Consider the following 21987-nt stretch of genomic DNA (forward strand, 5'->3'; position numbering starts at 1 on the left):
GGGCCGGCAGTTTGATACCCCTGCTTTAGAAGATTTCACAGAATTTGAATAGCTGATTGCATTCCTCTAGGAAAGAACATATGGCAGCTTTGGGTGAAAATGGCAAGAGAATTACAACAGGGATTATACATTGTATTAAATAACGGTGTGATCTGTTTGGTTTGATCTAGCACAGCATACGACAATGATTTGTACATTCAGATTGAATGCTAATTTCCACTTTAATAGTTATCAATCAGACTTACATATGATGCATACGTTTTTTCTTGAATAAACCAAAACTACCTAGATTCCTACCACGTGCTAAGCATAAATCACGGTTTACAAGTCATAATATATAAATTCACGCAACATGTTAAACCAAAAGAAAACAAATCATTTTATTCAGCAGCTGAGTACAATGTGCACACCCAACTCTTATTTCCAAACTCCAGTGTGCTCTGTTTTTTTCTCCTCTCTGTTTGAATCTATGCAACTCATCCTAAAAACAGCTATTACACAATTGTGGGATGCTCGGGTGCTATGTGTTTTTATTTGGTATACTGTATCTGTTTTATCTATTTTTATTGTAAGCCACCTAGGAGTCACAAGTGTGAGATGGGCAGCTATATAAATCGATTAAATAATAATCACTAATACTTTTTTTTTTTTTGCAGCTGAAGCTAAGGCTGCAGAAGCTGCTGCCAGTGCATATTACAATCCAGGGAACCCTCATAATGTCTACATGCCCATGGTAACTTTCAAAAATATATTTAGAGCAAGTGTTAAGCAAGTGTGTCTCTTGGTTGCAGCTCAAAACTTCCACATGTCCTTTCTCTGAAAGCACCTAACACACGCTGCTTTCTCTTTTCTTCTTTTTTCCTTTGGCCTTTAACCTTGGCGAGTTATTGTTTTGGGGGTCTTTTTGCATTTTCCCATCCCAATGATAGCTTCCTCTTCTCTGTAAATTTTTGTAGGTATTTGCCTGTGTATCCTCCACTTCTTCTTTTCTGTGTTCCAGCCTTCTCCACTTCCTTCTTTCTGATTTCTCAACTGCAGCTTCATTGGCTTTCTGCCCAATCTACTGTCTATATTTGTTGGGGAGGACATAAATATATGTATGCTCAGATCTTTAAAGAAAGGGCTGGGGAATGAGGGAGATACAGGTGGTGATTAGGTGTATATAGTTTTAACAGGTGGGTTGCACTACCTGAGGATGTTTTACAGAAATTGTATTTTTTCCATAATTATCTACTTAATTTTAATAAATAAGATTATATTGCAGAGACTTTATAAGGGGAATTGATTTGCTTTTGAAAAAAAATCCAGTTCCACAATGCTTTTGCCTTTGCTGTACCTCTCGTGGACATGAACAGCCCTTAACACAAACTTGATTGACAGTGTTTGTGGGTGCCATCTTTTCTTTCATCATGGAACTCACAGCAACTTTGAAAGGATTCCCAAGGGCTCTTCTACCCAGGCACTAACTCAGCCTAAATTTCTTAGTTCAGCAAGTTGGCTGCAATGTATGCCCTCAGACCATATCCAAGGGCCCTTTATCATGTACTGTATGTCCCTATTGCCCTAAATAATCTTCCAACCAGTACGTAATAGATTCTTACATCTATATATACAAGAACACTTAGCACCTGAGCCTAATTATTAGGGAGCCATATTTATTTATTTAACACTGCCCGACTCCAGTAAGGCAGGAATAGATGACATAAAAGGTGCCTCAAATATGACAAAAAACAAGCTTTTTAAAATTAAATGATCGCACAATAGAAATCCCCCTGTCAATTCAAGAACATGGTTCATGCAGTATAAGTCTAATTTATATATTGTTTTATATATAAAGCTTACAACAATGTTCTGCAGTTGAAATATGTGTAATAATAAACTGAAGTTGTTGTTGTTTTTTCCCCTCTCAAACATTTTAGGACCAGCCTCCTCCACCTCCTTACTTTCCTCCAGAGGACAAGAAAACCCAGTAGAGAAACATCATCACACATTGCATCTTTTATTGCCATATGGCTAAATATTGATTAGGGATATGACAGCGATAAGAGCCACCTTGTCTCCCCCCCCCCAGTACATGTATCTGTCATGGACAGAAATGATAGATATATGTGCCAGTAGGAAAGTGTTTCTAACATTTTTCTGGATTGGTAATGCACAGACACTTAATATTTCGTTCTCCTCTGTATGATATAATGAAGAATTCTTTTCCCCGTCCCACATTTTAATTGCCCCAGAGAACATTCTTTCTTGAAGAAAGACTACTTCAGCTGAAACTCATCAACAACTATTGAATTTAGTAGGTGTTGATATTTTAGGTGCTGCCCAGCTCATTCACCATGAAGCTTCAGAAGAAAATTATCTGTGATCTTTTGATTGGTTCTTCGTTGCATGAACCCTGCCATCCTATGATTAAGGAAGTTCACTGATCTTCTGACAAATTTAACGGCATGTATTAGACATTTGATTCTACTTGGACAATGGAATTTTCTGCCATTTCTTCTACAAGATGCATGTATGGTGGTACAAACGCTTCACACTACGGACAGTCTTGTCTATTCCTTTAATACCTTGGCTCTTTCAGTTTTACAGTGACAAAGTGGTGGCTGCGTAGTTTTAGCCAGGAAAGCATCTTTACCTCTATAGTTAACAGGGTAGTTGATTTGACCAAATGGCTGATCATCCTAGTAGTAGGTGATATGGTTTCTAAGAGAGAAAATAATCATATATAAGCTTATTTATGTATTTAATTTATTATTGCCTAGATATTATTTCTTTTATTTTGAGTGTATTGCAGCTTGAAGGAACAGATTTTTTTTTATTGTTTTCAGCCATCACTCACTGATGTGGTGAACATCAGATTATCTTTCAGTTCAATAACTCTTTGGTTTAACTTGACAAATTCAAAGGCTTTGCTAAAAAAAAAAGGTCAAAGGATTTGTGCATTTCCTCTTTCCTCACGTACAATTCTTATCAGTAAAATGTCACACACAAATCACAATAAGGCAAAATTCTTTTCTGGAAACAAAATGGGGGGGGGGAAGGTAAGAGGTAGGATTTTAGGAATTTTCTATGGCAGTAGGTCTTTAGATGTATGGCTTCCAAACATTTTGGAAACTTATCAGAACACTTGAAATCCTAGTGCTGGCATCCCCTCATCTGTCTGAATCAATGAAAATCTACTCTTAACTCTTTAACATTGAATTTGATTTAATGCTGAAATGAAATAGATTCAAAACTATTTAAAACTACTGTCCTTGATAATAAAAAAATATTTGAAATTGCCATTTCCAGTACTGCCAATATATATATATATATATATAAAAATCTTGGACCTTCTTTTGCTGTTGGCTTCAGTCCAAGTTCTATGTAGTGCTTGAAGCAGCACCGGTTATTTCCAACTTTGGGCGCATCTCTGCTCTCTCCCGCTCCACAGTAGATACAAATTGCTTCCTGGCTTTTGCTCCAGATTGTCCTGGGGCAAAACACAGTATCTGGTAAAGAGAGCACAGCCGAATAGGATGATCTTAGTGCATGCTTCTGCAATGCTTAGTTTTTGCTTCCCTGACTTAGCACAAATATTTCGCTATTATTAAAATTTGTGAACAAGCAAACTTATTTATGACCCATTTGCATTACTCTGAACACTGCTACACGTCTGTAGATTTGAGAAACAGCCATCTCACTTCAGGTTGGAAGTACTGCAGCATAAACATTCAGATGCTTTTTCAGCAAAAGTGTTCCGGCACTCTTTCCTCTAGAAACTGAAACACCGTTTAACTGATAACTAGGTTTGCAGACTGACTATAGCCTACTTTAGGTTTCTTTAGTACGGTATGGTTTTTTCAAATGGTTTCTAGCTGACCTATGATATACTTAAAAAGCCATGCATTTTTTCCCCTAGATTTGCTATTTAAACGAAAGTGATGTAACAAAATTGTTATATTAAAAATCAGTATGTATTTTGGAGAAATTTTTGTTAATATGGATGTGAAATGGCTCTCTTGAATGTGAGGCTATCTTTTGATTTGCTGAGACTGTGAAATAAAATACATGACATCACATTGCTTTGGTTCAGTGGGTCAACATATTGAAAGAAGTGATTTATGATCTGTTTCAACACTTATGACTGTTGGCAGCATCCCCCTGGTTACTTGATCAAAATTCACTTGGCAACTGGCATGTATTTATGATACTTGCACTGTCCTGGGATCATGTGATCACCATTTGCAACCTTCCCAGCCAGCTTCTGACAAGTCAATGGAGGAAGCCAGATTTGCTTAACAACTGCACGATTCGCTTAGCGAAAGCAAAAAAAGGTTGTAAAATGGTGCAAAATTTAAATTTTAACAGCTTTGCTTTGCTTATCAACAGAAGTTTTGGGGCTCAATTGTGGTCGTAAGTTGAGGACTACCGGTAATATTTTACCTGTTCAGACCTGAATGAGACAGGTAGAATGTTTTGAATTGCTATCAGCCTTCTAGAGATTTCAAAGAGGCTGCCAGCTTAAAGCCCAGTCTTCCTTTTAAGGCTGTGTTTCCCAACCTCAGCAACTTTAAGATGAGTGAATTTCAATTCCTTGAATGTTTAGCAATGGCCATGCTGACTAGGAAATTCTGGGACTTTATTTTTAATCTTTATTTATCAAATTTAGACGCCACTCATCTCACAGTTCGAGGTGATTCTGAGTGGCTTATAAGAAAACATACCGAAGTAAAAACAATTATAAATAGTAAAAATAATTAAAATTACAGAAGATTAAAACAAGCTGAAAACTATGGGTTTAGACCGGAGAGGTGGTGTTGGCTTGTCTTCTAGTCAAAGTACCCATATTTTAAAGTTGCTGAGGCTGGAAAATACTGACCTTTGGTTATCCTCTCCACAAAGGAAGGGAACGTGTGCCTCTAAATGTTGCTGAATTATAGTTCTCAAGTTTCCCTTACTATTAGCCATTCTGGCTGGGAGGATTTGGAGAATCACAGGATCCCTACCCTTGTGTCTAGCAGACGTTCCATTATGTTCACAGTGACTAACTTTTGAATAGGCATAAATGCAATTATTTTACAGTAGGCTTTGTTTATAAATAGGCACACAATCAACTTACTCTCCACTTGCCTTGCTGCTGGTCACTTTCACAGCAATTATGTTGGTTCTTCCTAAAACATCACTGCAGGAGGAAAGGTGTGTTAGTTTTGGGTGGCAAAAAAATGTAGAGGAGCCTGATAGCACCTTTTCCAATGAACCCATTTTATTGAAAGGCGTAGGCCAGGGGTCTTCAAACTTGGCCCTTTTATGACTTGTGGACTTCAACTCCCAGAATTTCTCAGCCAGACATGCTGGCTGAGGAAATAATAATAATAATAATAATAATAATAATAATAATAATAATAATAATAATAATAATAATAATAATGATGATGTTGGAAGGGACCTTGGAGGTCATCTAGTCCAACCCCCTGCTCAAGCAGGAAACCCTATACCATTTCAGACAAATCAGTCTCTTCTTAAAAACTTCCAGTGTTGGAGCATTCACCACTTCTGGAGGCAGGTTGTTCCACTGGTTAATTGTTCTGTCAGGAAGTTTCTCCTTAGTTCTAGGTTGCTTCTCTCCTTGATTAGTTTCCATCCGTTGCTTCTTGTCCTGCCTTCAGGCGCCTTGGAAAATAGCTTGACTCCCTCTTCTTTGTGGCAGCCCCTGAGATATTGGAAGACTGCTATCATGTCCCCCCTCGTCCTTCTCTTCATTAAATTAGACATACCCAATTCCAGCAACCATTCCTTACATGCTTTGGCCTCCAGTCCCCTAATCATCTTTGTTGCTCTTCTCTGTACTCTTTCTAGAGTCTCAACATCTTTTTTACATCGTGGTGACCAAAACTGGATGCAGTATTCCAAGTGTGGCCTTACCAAGGCATTGTAAAGTGATATTAATACTTCACGTGATCTTGATCTCTCTGTTAATGCAGCCCAGCACTGTGTTGGCCTTCTTGGCAGCTGCAGCACACTGCTGGCTAATATTTAAGTGATTGTCCACTAGGACTCCGAGGTCCCTCTCACAGTTACTACTATTGAGCAAGGTCTGGGAGTTGACGTCCACAAATCATAAAAGGGCCAGGTTTGAAGACCCCTGGCCTACGCCTTTCATGAGATTGCAGTTCCCTTCTTTGGGAACCATGGGACCAACTTGGCACCTCCTAGGTCCGTGGTTGCAAACCTATGGCTCGCGTGCCACAGGTGGCACGCAGAGCCCTCTCTGTGGGCACACGCACCGTCGCCCCAGTCCTAGGCCTTCAGCTGGGTTTTGATAAAACCTTTTCGCTTTAGGCCTTCCACCGCCGTGTGCAAACAAAAAAAAAAGTTCAATCAATCAATCAATTTCAACTTCTCACGGGAAAAAAAAAGATCTTGCAAAGTTGGAATTGATTGATTGAACTTTTTAGTCCCACCCAGTCTGCTGTTACCACCGCAGCCACGCCCACCCAATGGGCCCTGCCCTCCCGGCACCCGACGATACATAAGTGGGTTTGGGCACTCGGTCTCTAAAAGGTTCGCCATCACTGTCCTAGGTACTGCTTTCATCCGTCTGATTTGCACAGTGACCATAGAGTGACCTCTGCATTTGCTTCAGAGAAAGGAAAGGGTTCCTGTTGATAATGCTCACAGAGGGGGCTGCGCACTGCCCATAAAGCACTTAAGCTGAAGCCGCGCATTGGCCAAACAACATTTCCATAGCATGGCTCTTTGATTTCATTTCCTGGTATGAGTCATGTGACATTTGCTGCAGTACACTGAAGGGTTGGTGGCCTATAAGCTTATGTAAGCACTAGTAAAGCCAAATTGTTCCTCCTGAGGCTGCTGATTGCCAACACCAATAACTCTTGTTACTGGTTCTGCCATCATGTAAATGGGATAAACAATGGCATACATACCCAAGGAGATGAGAAGTATCAGCAATACGCCCAGAAAGATAATGTCAAGATTGTGCAAGACTCTTACCTCAAGTTAATTGATCCATAATTAACTCAGTTTCGGGGGTTCACATAATAACTAAATAATTCCATAGCTTGCATTCATACAAGCTAGGCTGAAATATAGTGCAACTACAGATACTGAATTTGTATAACATTATAGGTGCACTTATGAGACACAAACTAGGCAACTACAGTATGTATTAACCTAGTTAATTGTGCAAACCAGGACAATTTTTGGAATCTGGCATCAGCTGAATGTTGAAAAGTGATGGCTTTGGTAGCAATGTTTTCATTGCTGGGACCTTTTGCAAAACGTGTATGGCTAAAAGAAACACATTCTCAATGCAAAGTAAAGAAATTTGCAGTTTACTTGGGGTATTTAGAGCCAAGTTTAGACAATTCCACAAGTTTTATTTACATACTCAGGCAACACGAACCTGTCTCCTCCCTACCAATAATCTCAGAGGGATTTTTATTGGTGTAGGGTTGCCTGTGTTCCTGCCTCATAGCATTTTGCCCAACCCTTTACAGTAAAACAAGTCAATAAAGATCTACAGCTGTCAACCTCTCCTGCTTAAGAGGGAAAGGCACTTGATGCAGAACCAAGGTGAGTTTTGTCTTTCCCTTTCTTTCTATCCTGCCTTCCTCTGTTACTAAGAGCTCAGACTTTAAGCAGGGAGATCGTCCCTAAAGGGCGGACGCAGTGAAAAGCCTGAAAGAGAGCAGAGCTTATGGACACAGGCCGCTTGGGTGAGGCAGCTAGAGAAGGGCGGGATGCGTTTCAGTTTGACAAGCAAAGAGAAGATTACTTAACCGAGATGGTCAGATTAAATCAGCATGTGCCATAGGTTTCCACAAAAATGCTAGTGCTTGAGGGGTGGGTGGGAACAGCATGATGCCAGCGTCTCTAGGCAAATGAGTTTATATACGTTTTAGTCCTCTTCAGAGGTATCTCAATATGTACTTTTAGAAGCAGGTTGCTTCAGTGTATCAAATGGTAGAGTGTTACAGACACATTACAAAACATATTTCTTGTCAAATAAGACATGATATTAATATTTCCTTATGACAAATTGATTATGACCTTTTAATGGTGTTTTTTTTTTAGAAAATTGTTCCTGAACATCCCTTTATTTCCTGTGGCTTGAATAGGGGACAAAGGCTTTTAACACACATTGTGTAATAAAATCAGTGTGCTCACATAGTATTGTGGCGTAGTTCACAGAATATGCTAAGCCATAAACGGGCAAACTACATTTGGCTAAGTTGATCATTTATACACATGCAGCCTATGTTCATTGTTAGCTACCTAATAATTGTTTGTGAATGTTCATAGTTAATAATTGGCCTCTTTCTTGCTATCTTTCATTTCTCTTTGATATTATTGCTGGGTAAAATTTACCTCAAGCAAGGCTATGTCTGTATTACTATAAATTAATAAATAGTATTAATATTATAAATGCTGTGAATACAAACTTATTGTATTTAATTCTAACACAGGATAAACTTTCCTGTGGTCCATGAAAGTTTACAGATTAATCCAAACATTAGATTATGTGGAAATCTGGATATAAACTTCACAGACCTGGTTTATATAACACATTAAACCTTAATGTAGTTTGTTTTCTGTTCTTGACCTTGAAGTCAGTGAAATAATCAAATTATTGGTACTTAGTCTTCATCTAAAAGTCCATATCTGAGAATGACTGGTTACAATCAGTATTATTTTCCCTTTAAGTTTTATAGCAGGGAGGGAAATTAATTGACAGAACTGAATATTCTTCCATGCTATATGATGTATCTTACTTTTGATTATATTCTTGCATGGATATCATACCGTATATCCCAAGCTTATGATCATCTTGGATACCAGCTTAATTTTCTATTAGGAAGTTCTACATTTTTAGTTGGTTCGTGATTAGATTAGATTTCAGCAAAAGTGATTTTTATTGTGGTGTGAACTACACCATGTTAAAAGTACAGAACCCCTCTCTGGAAAAAAAAACTGATAATCAGAGAGCAGTCCTTGCCCCTCACAGCCTCGTGCAGCTATTTTTCCTGTGAATAATGGAGCTTCTACAGTTACAAATTCTCAATTTCATTGAGAATAACTGTGAAAACATAAAACTTCTTGGGACTTGCTGTTTTTGGATTTTGAGAATAGTAATTCTAATAAAAAAGTTTGCTAACCACCAAGAAAAAAAAACATTTATGTGTTCCTGTACCTTTAGCAAATGTTTAATCTTGATTCAGAGCAGGTAGGTAAGTGGTATACAATAATGTGAATATCTACTGATGAACAGCTGTTAGAAGCACAAGATCAGATCCTTGTGGGTATGTTAAAATAGATGAATTTACCTGAAACTGTTTACTTTGGCTGATAGTGGCTTTCCAGAGAGTTTTTTCCCCCCAGAAATGGAAAATACCAGAAATTTGGATAGAGAGTCATCTAAGTGCAGCGGAATCAAAAGTTTCACAATTAAACATATGGATTTTCCCCTGTTGTTCTTTAAATAAGACTTCTGTAATACATTTCTGATAACCCTTTGTTTCAACATTTTCGTCTGGAAAAATCCTGACTGAATTTTGAGTAAGAATTGAATTATTCATGTGACCCTGACTTGAATGCTAGTGTTTTATTTCAGCAGAGATACCATATTTGCACTTTACATTTTGGTATATCTTTGTTGCCATCTAGCACCCACCTGGATTTTTACCACCAAGATATATTAGCTCTAATTTTAGATTTACCAGTCCTCAAAGCAGGACCAGACAGAACCAAGAAAAGCCTGAAATTGTTGAGAAAAAGAAAAAAGAAAATTGGAAATAGGCATGTTTGTTGGAATTATGGATTTGGAGCTGATCTTATTGTTATTTATTGTTGCAGATCTTTAAAAATTATTTTCATATGCTGTAGGTCACCCAGAGTCACTATGAAGAGGTAGGTGGCCATACAAATTGAACGAATGAATAAATAAATAATGTACATTCTGAATCAGTAGGCCAGTATACATTAGATTTGATTAGCAAATCTCATCCCAATTTTGGTTACTGGTTATCATCAGGTATTTGGGATGCATGCTGTGGGTATTTACAACTGAATGGGGGAGGCTTGCCCATTGATCACAGGGTTGCCAATTGGGACATAATCTCTAAGTGGAGAAGTCAGTGTGGCATCCCTCAGGTTGAGGGGTACAGTCCTAGACAGCTGCCCATTTGCTTTCATAAAATGGGCTTCAAGGCTTCCTCCTTGAAAAGCAGAAAAGACCTGATCAGCCTCTGCCTGGGCAATATGTTTTTGATATAAACAGTACGGAGCCAATAAAATTAAGCATCCTTCTGGCAACAGACAAGCTGTTATTTGCTTGGTTTTGGTCACATGAATGTAGCTGCCGGTGCTTGCTTTTTTCTTTTTTTTTTCAAACTCATACTTTAAATTTGGAGGTATAATCTGTAACTTCCTTCTCCCGAAAACGTTAAAGTACTCAACGATTCGGAAAATGAGCCAGGCAGCTACCTTAAATTAACGTTTTAACTTTCTTTTTTCTTTCTTTTTCTCCCCCCCCCCCCTCTTTTGCTAGGATTCAAGAAGAGACCAAACGACGGCCAATTGATTTGCATTAGTTCATTTCTTGGCTTCTAGCAGTAACAGAAATTGCACAGGATCATAATTGGTGGGCTGCTGGCAAAATCCAAGGGCACACTTCCTGACAAGAAAGATGACTAGCTGTCTGTTTTATAATAATCAACTGATAACAAAATAAGCAACTGATGTATGTTTCCGCCTTCCACAGAATGGGATTATATGATCCTTAGCGAGCCGCCGACCAGTCCTACCAGTCCTGCAGGGAAACCGGGCAACGCTTAGTTTAATGTGTCAGAGAGGCTGTTGCTGCTTGTAGAAATGCTTGGATAGATCCCTGTGATTTTTTTTAGGTAAGTATCAACTAACTTGGTAATTGGAGAGGATTATTTTTGTGGGTACCTTTTACAATAACTCAACTTATTTGGATATTTCTAGAGAGATGGATGAATGCTTGGAAAGAGGGGAGAAAAGCTTCCTCCTATGTGAGCTAATAACGGTCAGAGTTACTTTTGATGGCATAGAATCAAGATCAGAATAGAATAGGAGCTGGAAGGGACCTTGGAGGTCTTCTAGGCCAGCCCCCTGCTCAAGCAGGAGACCCTATATCATTTCAGACAAGTAGCTGTCCGGTCTAGGTGATGCATTAGTTCAGGGGTAGTCAACCTTGGCTCTTTTATGACTCATGGACTTCAACTCCCAGAATTCCTGAGCCAGCATAGCTGAAGTCCACAAGTCATAAAAGAGCCAAGGTTGACTACCCCTGCATTAGTTAGAATCCTCTTTCACATATACCTTGCATGTATCACCTGAGGGAAAAGAGAATCAGGCAGCTTATTATGGGTAACAAATCACTTTCACATAGTAGCAACTGCAGCGGTAACAAGTTAAACCTGTTGACTGATCTGATCTGGGAAAATGTGCATTCCTAGAGTATTTGTCCTGGGGTCTCTCTAGAAGAAGAACAGCTACAGAACGGGCAGTTTCAGAAGGAGAAGATGGGCAGGGACTGAACAGAGCAACCCTTTCCCCCTGGCTTTGACAGTCCCCTGGATTTCCAGAAGTCAGAGTACAAACCAATCTTCTGCAGTCACATGCAGTTTAGCAGCTGTATGGCTTCTCTGGCCCTCATGGAGATGGAAGATCTTGAGCACAATGGTAGCTGAAAGCAAGTCTACTGTGTCGGGGCAAGAGCCTGTGCTTTGGAAGATGTATGGTCTTCAAGAATTGGAGGAAGGGTCTCTGGGGTTCTTAGGGATTATGTACAAGAGCAAGCTAAAGGGAGGCCAAATATTCCATTATATATGGAAAGAGTTCTACTGTTGTTCTATAATAATAATAATGATGATGATGATGATGATGATGATGATGATGATGATGATGATGATGATGATGATGATGATGATGATGTCGGAAGGAACCTTGGAGGTCATCTAGTCCAACCACCTGCTCAGGCAGGAAACCCTATACCATTTCGGACAAATGGCTGTCCAGTCTCTTCTTAAAAACTTCCAGTGTTGGAGCATTCACCGCTTCTGGAGGCAGGTTGTTCCACTGATTAATTGTTCTAACTGTCAGGAAATTTCTCCTTAGTTCTAGGTTGCTTCTCCCCTTGATTAGTTTCCATCCGTTGCTTCTGCAGGGTTGGTAGCAACTAAAATACAATTGCCATCAGTTTTGATTTAACATGGTTGCTTACACTACATAATAGCTGCAATTTGGTTTTTACAGACTACTCAGCCAAGGAAGGAAGTAGTACTAAGCAATATCTTATAGGCCTGGCTTGTGTGTGTGTGTGTGTGTGCGCGCGCTCGTACACACACACACACACACACACACACACACATACTTTTAAATTAATCTTGACTCTTGGTGACTACATGGAGAAGTCCCTGTAGCTTTCTTCACAACATTTGCAGAAGTGGTTTGCCCTTCCTTCCTTCCCAGGGCTGAGAGAGAGTGAGTGGCCCAAGGTTACCCTGTTGGCTTTGTGCCCGAGGTGGGACTAGAACTCACAGTCTCCTACCATAGTTTCTACTCAGTGTCGGTAACTGCTACACCAATCTGGCTCTCTACAGGTTAGATAATGTCTAAAGAAATAACTACACATCTTCACATTCTGGGGCTTTTGAGAGAAGATTCAGGGGAGGTTTGCCTATCACTCTTCCTATTTTCTCATCTGCAAGAGAGGTCTGTCCATATGATGTTTTGGGAAGCTATCACTCTGATTTTCTGTTCTGTATTCCTGCAACTGGGCAGGATGAATAATTGTGCTGTATTGTGAAAAGCATAGAGATTCTAAGTAAGCAAAGAATTAATTAGCCTAGCCTTCTGTCTCAATCATACTCAATCTTAGTATTAGTTTTTTTCCCTCTTTTTTTTGGGGGGGGGGAGCAATATTTAAACTGTTTTATATCTGCCTAGAAATCATACATATAGTATAAGTTTGCAAACTGCCAATGGATTATTTACATATTTCCAAGATACTCCTATCAATCCCATTTTTTTACTCCTGTATTTGTCTTTGGCAAGCCTTGTTCTGAGTGAATTGGGCCAGGTGCAATCTATCAAATAACAGACAAAATTGTTTTTCGAGGCTCAAAAAACGAAGGTAGAACATTATATTTCTTTTCTAGACTTCTTTTTGATCCAATGTTCCAAGCTGAATAATGCTGTTTTATTCCAGCTAAAACTTAGCACAGAAATAGTTTTTCTCCAGTTTTCTCAGACCAAACCTCCAAACTGATCCTCTTTACACCAAATTAAGTGTTCAGATAGGATCAATCCTTCCCCCAATCTTTGAAGGAGACCAGTTGGCTCCTGGGTCTTCATAAAAGAACATACTGAAATGGGCTTAAAGAAGAAAGCAATTCCAATAAATATATTTTAATTTAAATACAAATATGCATCAGATCCATGAGCCTGAAACAGGGCCCAAGCTGAGTTATAGGTGACAAATACGGTGCGGAGAAAAATTCAGGCTTACTTATCTTCATCTTCATTGACACTTTAGCATTTTCATACACTTTAATATTATAGTATTTTATATCATTTTATTCTAGCATTGTTTTTTGTGCTGTTAAATCATGTTACTATACCAGTGATGGCGAACCTTTTAGAGACCGAGTGCCCAAACTGCAACCCAAAACCCACTTATGCATCGTTGGGTGCCGGGTGGGTGTGGCCCATTGGGTGGGTGTGGCCCATTGGGTGGGCGTGGCTGCGGTGGTAACGGCAGACTGGGTGGGACTAAAAAGTTCAATCAATCAATTCCAACTTTGCAAGATCTTTTTTTTTCCACGAGTTGAAATTGACATGATTGATTGAACTTTTTTTTTTGTACACGGCGGCGGAGGCCTAAAGCGAAAAGGTTTTATAAAACCCAGCTGAAGGCCTAGGACTGGGGTGACGGCACGCGTGTCCACAGAGAGGGGTCTGAGTGCCGCCTCTGGCACCCGTGCCATAGGTTTGCCACCACTGTACTATACAATTAGCAGCTGTTAGCTTGGTTTAATGTTATTATTATTCAGTGATCTGCAAACTGAACTTTCCATATACACACACACAAATGGGCTATGTAAATAAGCTTGGGCGACAGAAGAGCAGCAACTTGAGTAATGGTCTGACAAAGTAGTTTCTCAGCCCACAGAAGAAATGGGGGATGGAGAAAGCATCTCAAGGGACCTTCCTCAATTCTCTGAAAAATAAAGGCAAGGGAGGAGAGAAGTACTTTCATACTTGCATGGTTTTGTTCCTGTGGCCTTGCAATAAAGGTAGTATTAGTATTTCTATTTTAGTTTTCTATTTAGGCTACCTTGAAGGGCGGGCATCCAGATCCAGAAATTAGAACAACTGGCTAGCTATTGTAAATATGTTTATTGGATACATATGTTAAACATTGTTTTATTCTTCATTTTTCGTTCCTTCTTCTCGAAGTCATACTTCCTTCAAATGGAAATAATTTTAAGCCACGTTTCCAGCTCTTGAAAGTAGCGGTTTCACCTGGGCCTCTATATTTACAATGAACGACCACCATAAAGGTGGCTAAGAATATATAAATCAACCCAATTCATTTCAAAATTAGACATGCCCTGAAATTATACACTGTTTGGTTTTATAGTAATGAATAATATGGCTTTCAGGAGATAGGATATAGCTCCCTTTGAAGATGTAGTGAAGCAGTGAAAAATGTTTTGGTTTCTTATAAATGGCTTTTCTTCAACATCTGCTGTTTATTGTGAAATGAGGTGATTTTGGTTTTTACACTGCTAAGTTTTTCCTTGAGTATCATTGACATTTGCGTAATTATCACATTTAACTTACCACCCCCACACCACTCCTCTAGCTTTGGGCTAAAAAGAAGTGAATCATTTTGAAAAATTTCCCGTATATGACTGAGATATGACTGAGAATATACAAAGCCAAATTCTTCTATTGCTAGGTAACTATTTTTAGAAAAATCTAAGAAAATTCAGATCTGCAGGACAATCAACACAAGAGAGGTAAGCCAAATTTTGTGTAAACCCCACAAGTTTTTCAAAAATTCAGGTTAATGTAGTATAAAAAAGGATTCTTCTTAATAGTTGTGTATATAAGAGGTTCCAAAATTTATGCAGGGTGTTATAACAATAATTATGCCAGCAAGGAAATATTATTAATGGATGGTAGAATTATAAAAAAAAAATGTCAAAGCTCTTGGCTCTGTCAGTTAGAGGATTGGTGAATTTAGGAAAGGTATCACAGTACCCATGTTTAAATGTCTTTAATGGAGTTTAAACTCATTTACATATTTTTGCTAATCCCACCTGTCAGCAGGAATCTGCCCTGAGCAATGATTAAAAAAATATCGTAGGTCTTATATAGTAACTAGAGTATAACAGGTTTATATGCAGGAATGCATGATGGAGATGAGCAAAGCCCATCAACTAGCTAGCTACAGATAATCCTAAATTTATGACCACAATTAAGCCCAAAAGTTAATAATAATAATAATAATAATAATAATAATAATAATAATGATGATGATGATGATGATGATGATGATGATGATGATGATGATGATGATGATGATGATAAAGTTGGAAGGGGACCTTGGAGGTCATTTAGTCCAACCCCCTGCTCAGGCAGGAAACCCTATACCATTTCAGACAAATGGCTGTCCAGTTTCTTCTTAAAAACTTCCAGTGTTGGCGGATTCACCGCTTCTGGAGGCAGGTTGTTCCACTGGTTAACTGTTCTAACTGTCAGGAAGTTTCTCCTTAGTTCTAGGTTGCTTCTCTCTTTGGTTAGTTTCCACCCATTGCTTCTTGTCCTGCCTTCAGGCAGTTCTGTTAAGCAAGACAGTTGTTAAATGAGTTTTGCCCCATTTTACGACCTTTCCTGCTATTATTGTTAAGTGAATCACTGCAGTTGTTAAATTAGTAACATAGTTGTTAAGTGAATCTGGCTTCCCCATTGACTTTGTTTGTAAGAAGGTCACAAAAAGTGATCATATGACCCCAGGATGCTGCAACCATCATAAATAGGAGTCAGTTGCCAAGCGTCTGAAAATTTGATCATGTGATGCTGCAATGGTTGTAAGTGTGACAAATGGTCCTAAGTCACTTTTTTCAGTGCCATTGTAATTTGCTGGCAGCCCTACAAGGAAGCGGATCTCGCGTATCGGCTGCCCCTCCACCTTCTCCTGCTTCCCTGCGTGGTTGGCTGGTCGGAGCAGCAACAGCTGCCACCCCCGTCAGAGCCGTCGAGCGGATGGAGCCCAGGCCGGGGAAGGGCTTCCTTCCGGCCGTCCTGGGGCCATCTCTGCCTGCGCCAATGGGGCTCTGTGACCAGTTCACCATGATGCAGGACAGCCAGCAGGCTGTGGCTACAGATGGACACCGTCGGCCCCCATGTGCTCGCTGGCCTCAGTGTGCAGGAGTCAATGGTGTCAGGCAGCAGATCCAGAAGCAAAGCTGTGCTGCCCATCCTCGTCCTGGTGGGGCGGTGGCAGTGGTAGGGGAAGGCAGGATCTGGCATGCGCCCACCCTTTGCTGCAGTCTTCGGCAGCTGAATGCCTTTTATTCACTTTTGTTGCTCATTTGCATGTGTCTTTGGTCAGTGGGGCACTCGAGTGAGAAAACAGAAGCTGCAAAAGCCAAGGGGCTACAGTGAAGCCTGAGCTGGTAGCGGAAAAGGTGTTGCCTTGTGTCATGGTCTGTGCCTAGACAAACTAGCACCAGGTGTTAATGTTTAATATGAACATGTGTCCAACAGACACCATATTGCAAAGACGATGTATAAATGCACACCAGAAATATTAATGCCAGAAACAAAGGGATCCAAAGAAGCTAAAGAACACTAATCCATTCTCCAGATGTTAGACAGAGAAGGCTTCTCATATGGGAGGTTGTGCCACAGATTTGAGAGAAATGGTGCTCAGATATCCTGACTGCAAGTGGATGAAAAAGATTAACTGCCTCCAAATAAGCATGCAGACAGATTCTGTTTGTATACAGAAGGTTGTAAGAATTAGTATCAAAGATGTTCTCTGGATACGATGGTTTGCTATTTATTGTTTAGAAACGTGTGCATAATGAAACCTGCATTATTTGTTTTGTTTATGCATGCACACATAGGCATGTACGTGTGTGTGTGTGTGTGTAGGAATGCATCTATGTACATATTGCAATTGTTTTTCCCCAAAAGGAATATAGCTGTGGATGCAAAAGTGAGAAGCAAACATGTTATGCCTCTCTTACCAACATGGTGTAGGTCTGATCCTGGGCACATACCTGGGCTTGGTTAAACCGTTGTTCCCCAGCTACCATACTCTAACCATCATTTCTGATGTTTCACGTCCCAGAGTAGTGGTTCTTAAACTGGGATAACTTGGGCATATCCTGGAGGTAATTAAGCAATTGCAATTGCTTGTTTGAGAGTAAAGGATCCAGTTTAGGATTGCTGCTGCTGAAACGGTTTTTCAATAACCAAATCTGGTTGTTTTTTTGTTTTTGTTTTTTTGTGGAGGTAATGACATTATTTGAAACTGGGAAAAGGGGTTCTTGGGTCAAACAATTTAACAATTGTGATCCTAGAAAAGCCTTGGAAAATCATAGACACCCTCCCCCCCCAAAAGTGGCCAAAAATTGCCCAGTGGCAAACCAGCTTCTTGATGGACATGCCTGTCAGATTGTGAGGAAAAACTTCAAGAACCTGGTTGAAATCATCTGGATCCAGAGGTCCAGCCCTGTGGAGATCATGGATGATCATCACTCACATTTGGACCATGAAATGCTCTGACCATGACAAAGGGATGGTGATAGTATTCTCACATTCAGATCATACAGCAACTACTCTGAAGTGGAAATAGGGTCTAATCTCTGTGTATCAGATCAGTAATTATCTTAATAGGCTCGTGGTTGTCATGGAGACAATAAACTCTTGGACTCTACTAAACTGAGCCTCCAAAGTATGAAGGTTTAAGTCATGGGTGTCAAACTGCCGGCCCGTGGGCTGGACGCGTCATCCGGAAGCTGCACCACACCATTGCTGGCAATAGCAAAACTCCCGATATATCTTGGGAACAGAGACATAACAGAGTCGGGAGATCTGCTCGGCCAGTGGCCGATCAGCTGGAAGATCGAGATGGTCTGTGCCAAGCAGGCGACCATCCACAGCAGCTCGTGAGGGGAAGGGTGGAGCTGCAGGGGGAAGCTATTTAACGCGCTGGGAGCAAAACACTCCCAGCACTGACTTTTTGTGCGAACCATTAAAACATCTGTTACAATGTTCCTGCGTGCCAGTTGCCTGTCTTTCCGTTGTTGGGTTGTAGGAGGCTAGGGATCGGTAAGGACGTTGACAGGAAAGTCAGTGCTCCTCCTATTTTGTGTTACCCTTTCCATTACCTTCTAGGGAATGGCTGAGGGAATGCAAGAGGCAACACCGGTGGCTGAAGTAGGTGAGCCAGATGAGGCCACTGGCCCAATGCCTGATGCTGAAGTTGGGGAGACCCAGCCAATGGTAAGGCCCAAGGTGCGGGAGGCACGGCCATCAGCACCGGTGAGTGAGACCCAGGATGCAGGGGCCCCAGGGTCTTCGGGGGAGTGGTGGCACAGCTCAGCGCTTACCAACCCAGATGCTGGCCATGCACACAAACCGGGGGCTGCAGGACCCCCGATGGAGTGGAGGGAGAGGCATCTTATGGACAAGGATGACGGGGAGTGGAGTTACTCCACAGCACCTGGGCAAACCACCATGGACATCCTGCAGCATAGATTCGGTGAAGCCGGATTCCAGGACCCATCCTCGTGGTCAAGATGGGAGGCAGGCCGTGAGATGGCTTCATGGCCCCGCACAGAGACACAGCCATCCAGGTCAGGCCCACCCCAGTTCCGTTTGGCCAGCCTTAGGTTCAGGGTGGCTTACCAGGTTGGAGGCTCCAGTCTGGGAGGACCGGTGGACCATTCATGGCCTCTGTGGGAAGGCAGGTCGGTAGGGAACGCTGGCAGAGAGCCCACTAGACTGACGGCTAGGCCACTTGGAGCTTCGATCCAGCAAGCGGTGGGATCCGGGGATCAATGCTCTGCACTCTTGGGGGGTACTCTATGGGGCCCAGGAGTGCCTGGGCTCCCATGGGGCCCAGGGCTGGTCTGGGGTCCTCCATCATTACCAGCCACATTTGATGGGAACCCAGACCGCTTGGCAATGTACCTTAGCCAGGCCATCAGTCATCTGGATTGGTACGCCGGCCTCTACCCATCCCAGTGGGCTATGGTGGTGGCACTAACAGCAGGATTGCAGGGTGAAGCAGCAGACTGGGCGGCTGACCTGTATACTAACCACGCCAGGGAATTAGCTGATGCCGGTTTGTTCTTGGAGGCCCTGAGGTCCCGGTTTGAGGATGTCTCATGGGGTCAGCGGGCTGAGGCAGAGATTTTGACGCTGAAGCAGCGAGGCCGGCCTGTGACGGAATATGTTCGGGACTTCAGGCGGGCAGCTGGTAGGCTGTGCTCCTGGCCAGAACGTCTGTTGATCCACCAGTTCCGGGCTGGCCTGGACCGGGACCTACGCCAGGCGTGTGTATACCGGTCCCGAGTAGGCTCCAGGAGTGGTTCCATGTGGTGGTGGACCTGGAGGCAGGGTTACAAGAGTTCAGGAAAAAAGGGGAGGACTGGGAGGTACCACGAAGGAGTGTGGAGAAACCAAGGGATGAAAGATGCAAGCCCCAGGTTCCAGGTACAGGTTCCTCTGGGCCTCCTTCTCGACCGTCGTTCAAATGTTTCCGGTGCAACCAGCCAGGGCATCGAGCAGCAGAGTGTCCTGTTCCCGTTCCATGGGGAATCCCATCGACCCCTGGGAAGGGCGGATCCACACCCAAGAAGGAACCAGAGAGGTCAAGGGCGGTGCATCAAGCGGAGGGGGTCACCCCCCGGCAGAGGCCTCAGGAGAAGGAGGAGGCAACGACTGCCACCAGATACCAGCTGGTGGAGTACGAAAGTGAGGACGAGTTGGTGGACAATCCTATGGTGAGTGAGCCGATACGTCCATTCGCCGTCCCCATCGTTCTGATGAGTCCACAAACGGGCCATCGGGGGGGGGCTACAGGGACCTGATTGATTCCTGCTGCACCCACTGTCTGATTAGTTAAGCCGTGGTGGCAGAGGCCAATATCAGAGTAAAACAACTGGCCACTCCTATTAAATTTGAACAGGTGGATGGATCCCTTCGGGGGGCCCCACCACCCACATAACGGAGCCGGTCCAACTAGAGACGGGGGCCCATTGGTAGGTCCTCCGCTTTATTGTGGTTCCCTCCATGACTGAGGCCGTGATCCTAGGGCTGGCATGGCTGGATAAGTGGGGCCCTACCATTTGGTGGGAAGGGCGATACCGGAAATTACAGATCGGGGTCGGTCCCCAGCCACCAGACCAGGAAGGGGAAAAAAGGAGTGGAGCAGGGAGTGGGGTGGTAAATGCAAGCCAGGAAAGCGTGGAGGGGGAGGGCCCCTATCCAGCTGTGTATGCTGATCTCGCTGAGGTATTCAGCGAGCAAGAGTGCGATATCCTGCCTCTTCACTGGCCAACTGACTGCGCAATTAATATTGTGCCAGGTGCCAAACTGCCCAAACCCCAGATGTACGCTATGGCGCCCCGGGAGATGGAGGAGCTGCATAGATACATTGATCGGAACCTAGCGAGGGGCTTTATCCAGCTGGCCCATTCACAGATAGCAGCTCCCGTCCAGTTCAAGGAGAAGAAAGATGGCTCCTTGAGGTTGTGCGTCGACTTCCGTGGCATCAACAGGGTTTGTGTGGAGAATATGTACCCTCTGCTGCTCATGAAAGACCTGTTGGCTCATCTACCGAAGGGGAAGATGTTTACCAAACTGTATTTATGGGAGGCATATTACAGGGTCCGCATCAAATGAGCGAATGAATGGAAGACGGCCTTCAACTGCCCGCTTGGTAGCTACCAGTTCAGGGTGATGCCGTTTGGGTTACAGGGAGCCCCCGCAGTATTTATGCAGCTCATCAATGAGGTGCTGCACGAACACCTGTAACGTGGGGTGCTAGTCTTCCTAGACAACATCTTAATATACACCGCTACCATGGAGGAACATATTCAGTTGGTGAGACAGGTGCTGGAGAAACTATTGAAGGCACACCTGTTCATCAAACTCTCCAAATGCGACTTCCACTAAACCCGACTGGACTACCTGGGCTACAGGATATCAGGGGAAGGGGTGGAAATGGACCCCAACAAGGTCAAGGCCGTGCTGGAATGGTAAGCGCCATGGACCCATTGTCAACTGCAGAGCTTCCTGGGATTTGCCAACTTTTATAGGCAATTCATCCCCTTGTTCGCAGTGGTAGCTCTACCCCTGACAGACCTGCTCTGCACACGACAAACCGCAATGAAGCCATGGCCCAGTCAGCCACTAGCGTGGACCATGGTATGCCAAAAGGCCTTGAGGACCTGTTTCCAAGGGAACCGGTCTTGCTCCACCCAAACCCCGACATGCCATTCGTGGTGCAGGCTGACGCCAGTGACGTAGTGGTGGGGGCGGTGTTACTGCAAAAGAACATCCAGGGGACGCTACAGCTATGTGCCTATACCTCGCGAATACTGACGGAGACCGAGAGGGCATGGGCCATTTGGGATAAGGAGATGTTTGCGGTGCGATGGGCATTGTCCAGATGGCGACACCTACTAGAGGGGGCGACGGAACTATTTGAGGTCTGGACAGGCCACAAGAACCTCGAGGTGTTGCAGTAGCTGAGGCGCCTGTCCCCCAAACACATCCAGTGGGCGCAGTACTTCCAACGCTTCCAGTTCTGGTTGAAGTATGTACCAGGGGAGAAGAACTTCCTTATTGCAGATGCCCCAATACGATAGCAAGCGGGAGGAGGTAGTACAGGCGATCATGCCCCCCTACCGGCAAGCCGCAGCACGGGTG

At 42.8% G+C, this 21987-nt stretch overlaps 1 protein-coding gene across 1 annotated transcript in view; it reads left to right on the forward strand.

Moving 5' to 3' along the window:
* Window positions 1–4059, forward strand: part of WBP2 (WW domain binding protein 2) — an 18201-nt gene extending 14142 nt beyond the window's left edge. The window contains exons 7-8 of the mRNA XM_015819128.1: window positions 657–733; window positions 1920–4059. Coding sequence (XP_015674614.1) covers window positions 657–733; window positions 1920–1973 — 131 coding nt within the window. The 3' untranslated portion in view covers window positions 1974–4059. The remainder of the gene's footprint in view (window positions 1–656; window positions 734–1919) is intronic.
* Window positions 4060–21987: the final 17928 nt, after the last annotated feature.

This window comes from Protobothrops mucrosquamatus, unplaced genomic scaffold, assembly GCF_001527695.2.
Source record: "Protobothrops mucrosquamatus isolate PMUCROS unplaced genomic scaffold, P.Mucros_1.0 scaffold_146, whole genome shotgun sequence".
NCBI lineage: Eukaryota > Metazoa > Chordata > Lepidosauria > Squamata > Viperidae > Protobothrops > Protobothrops mucrosquamatus.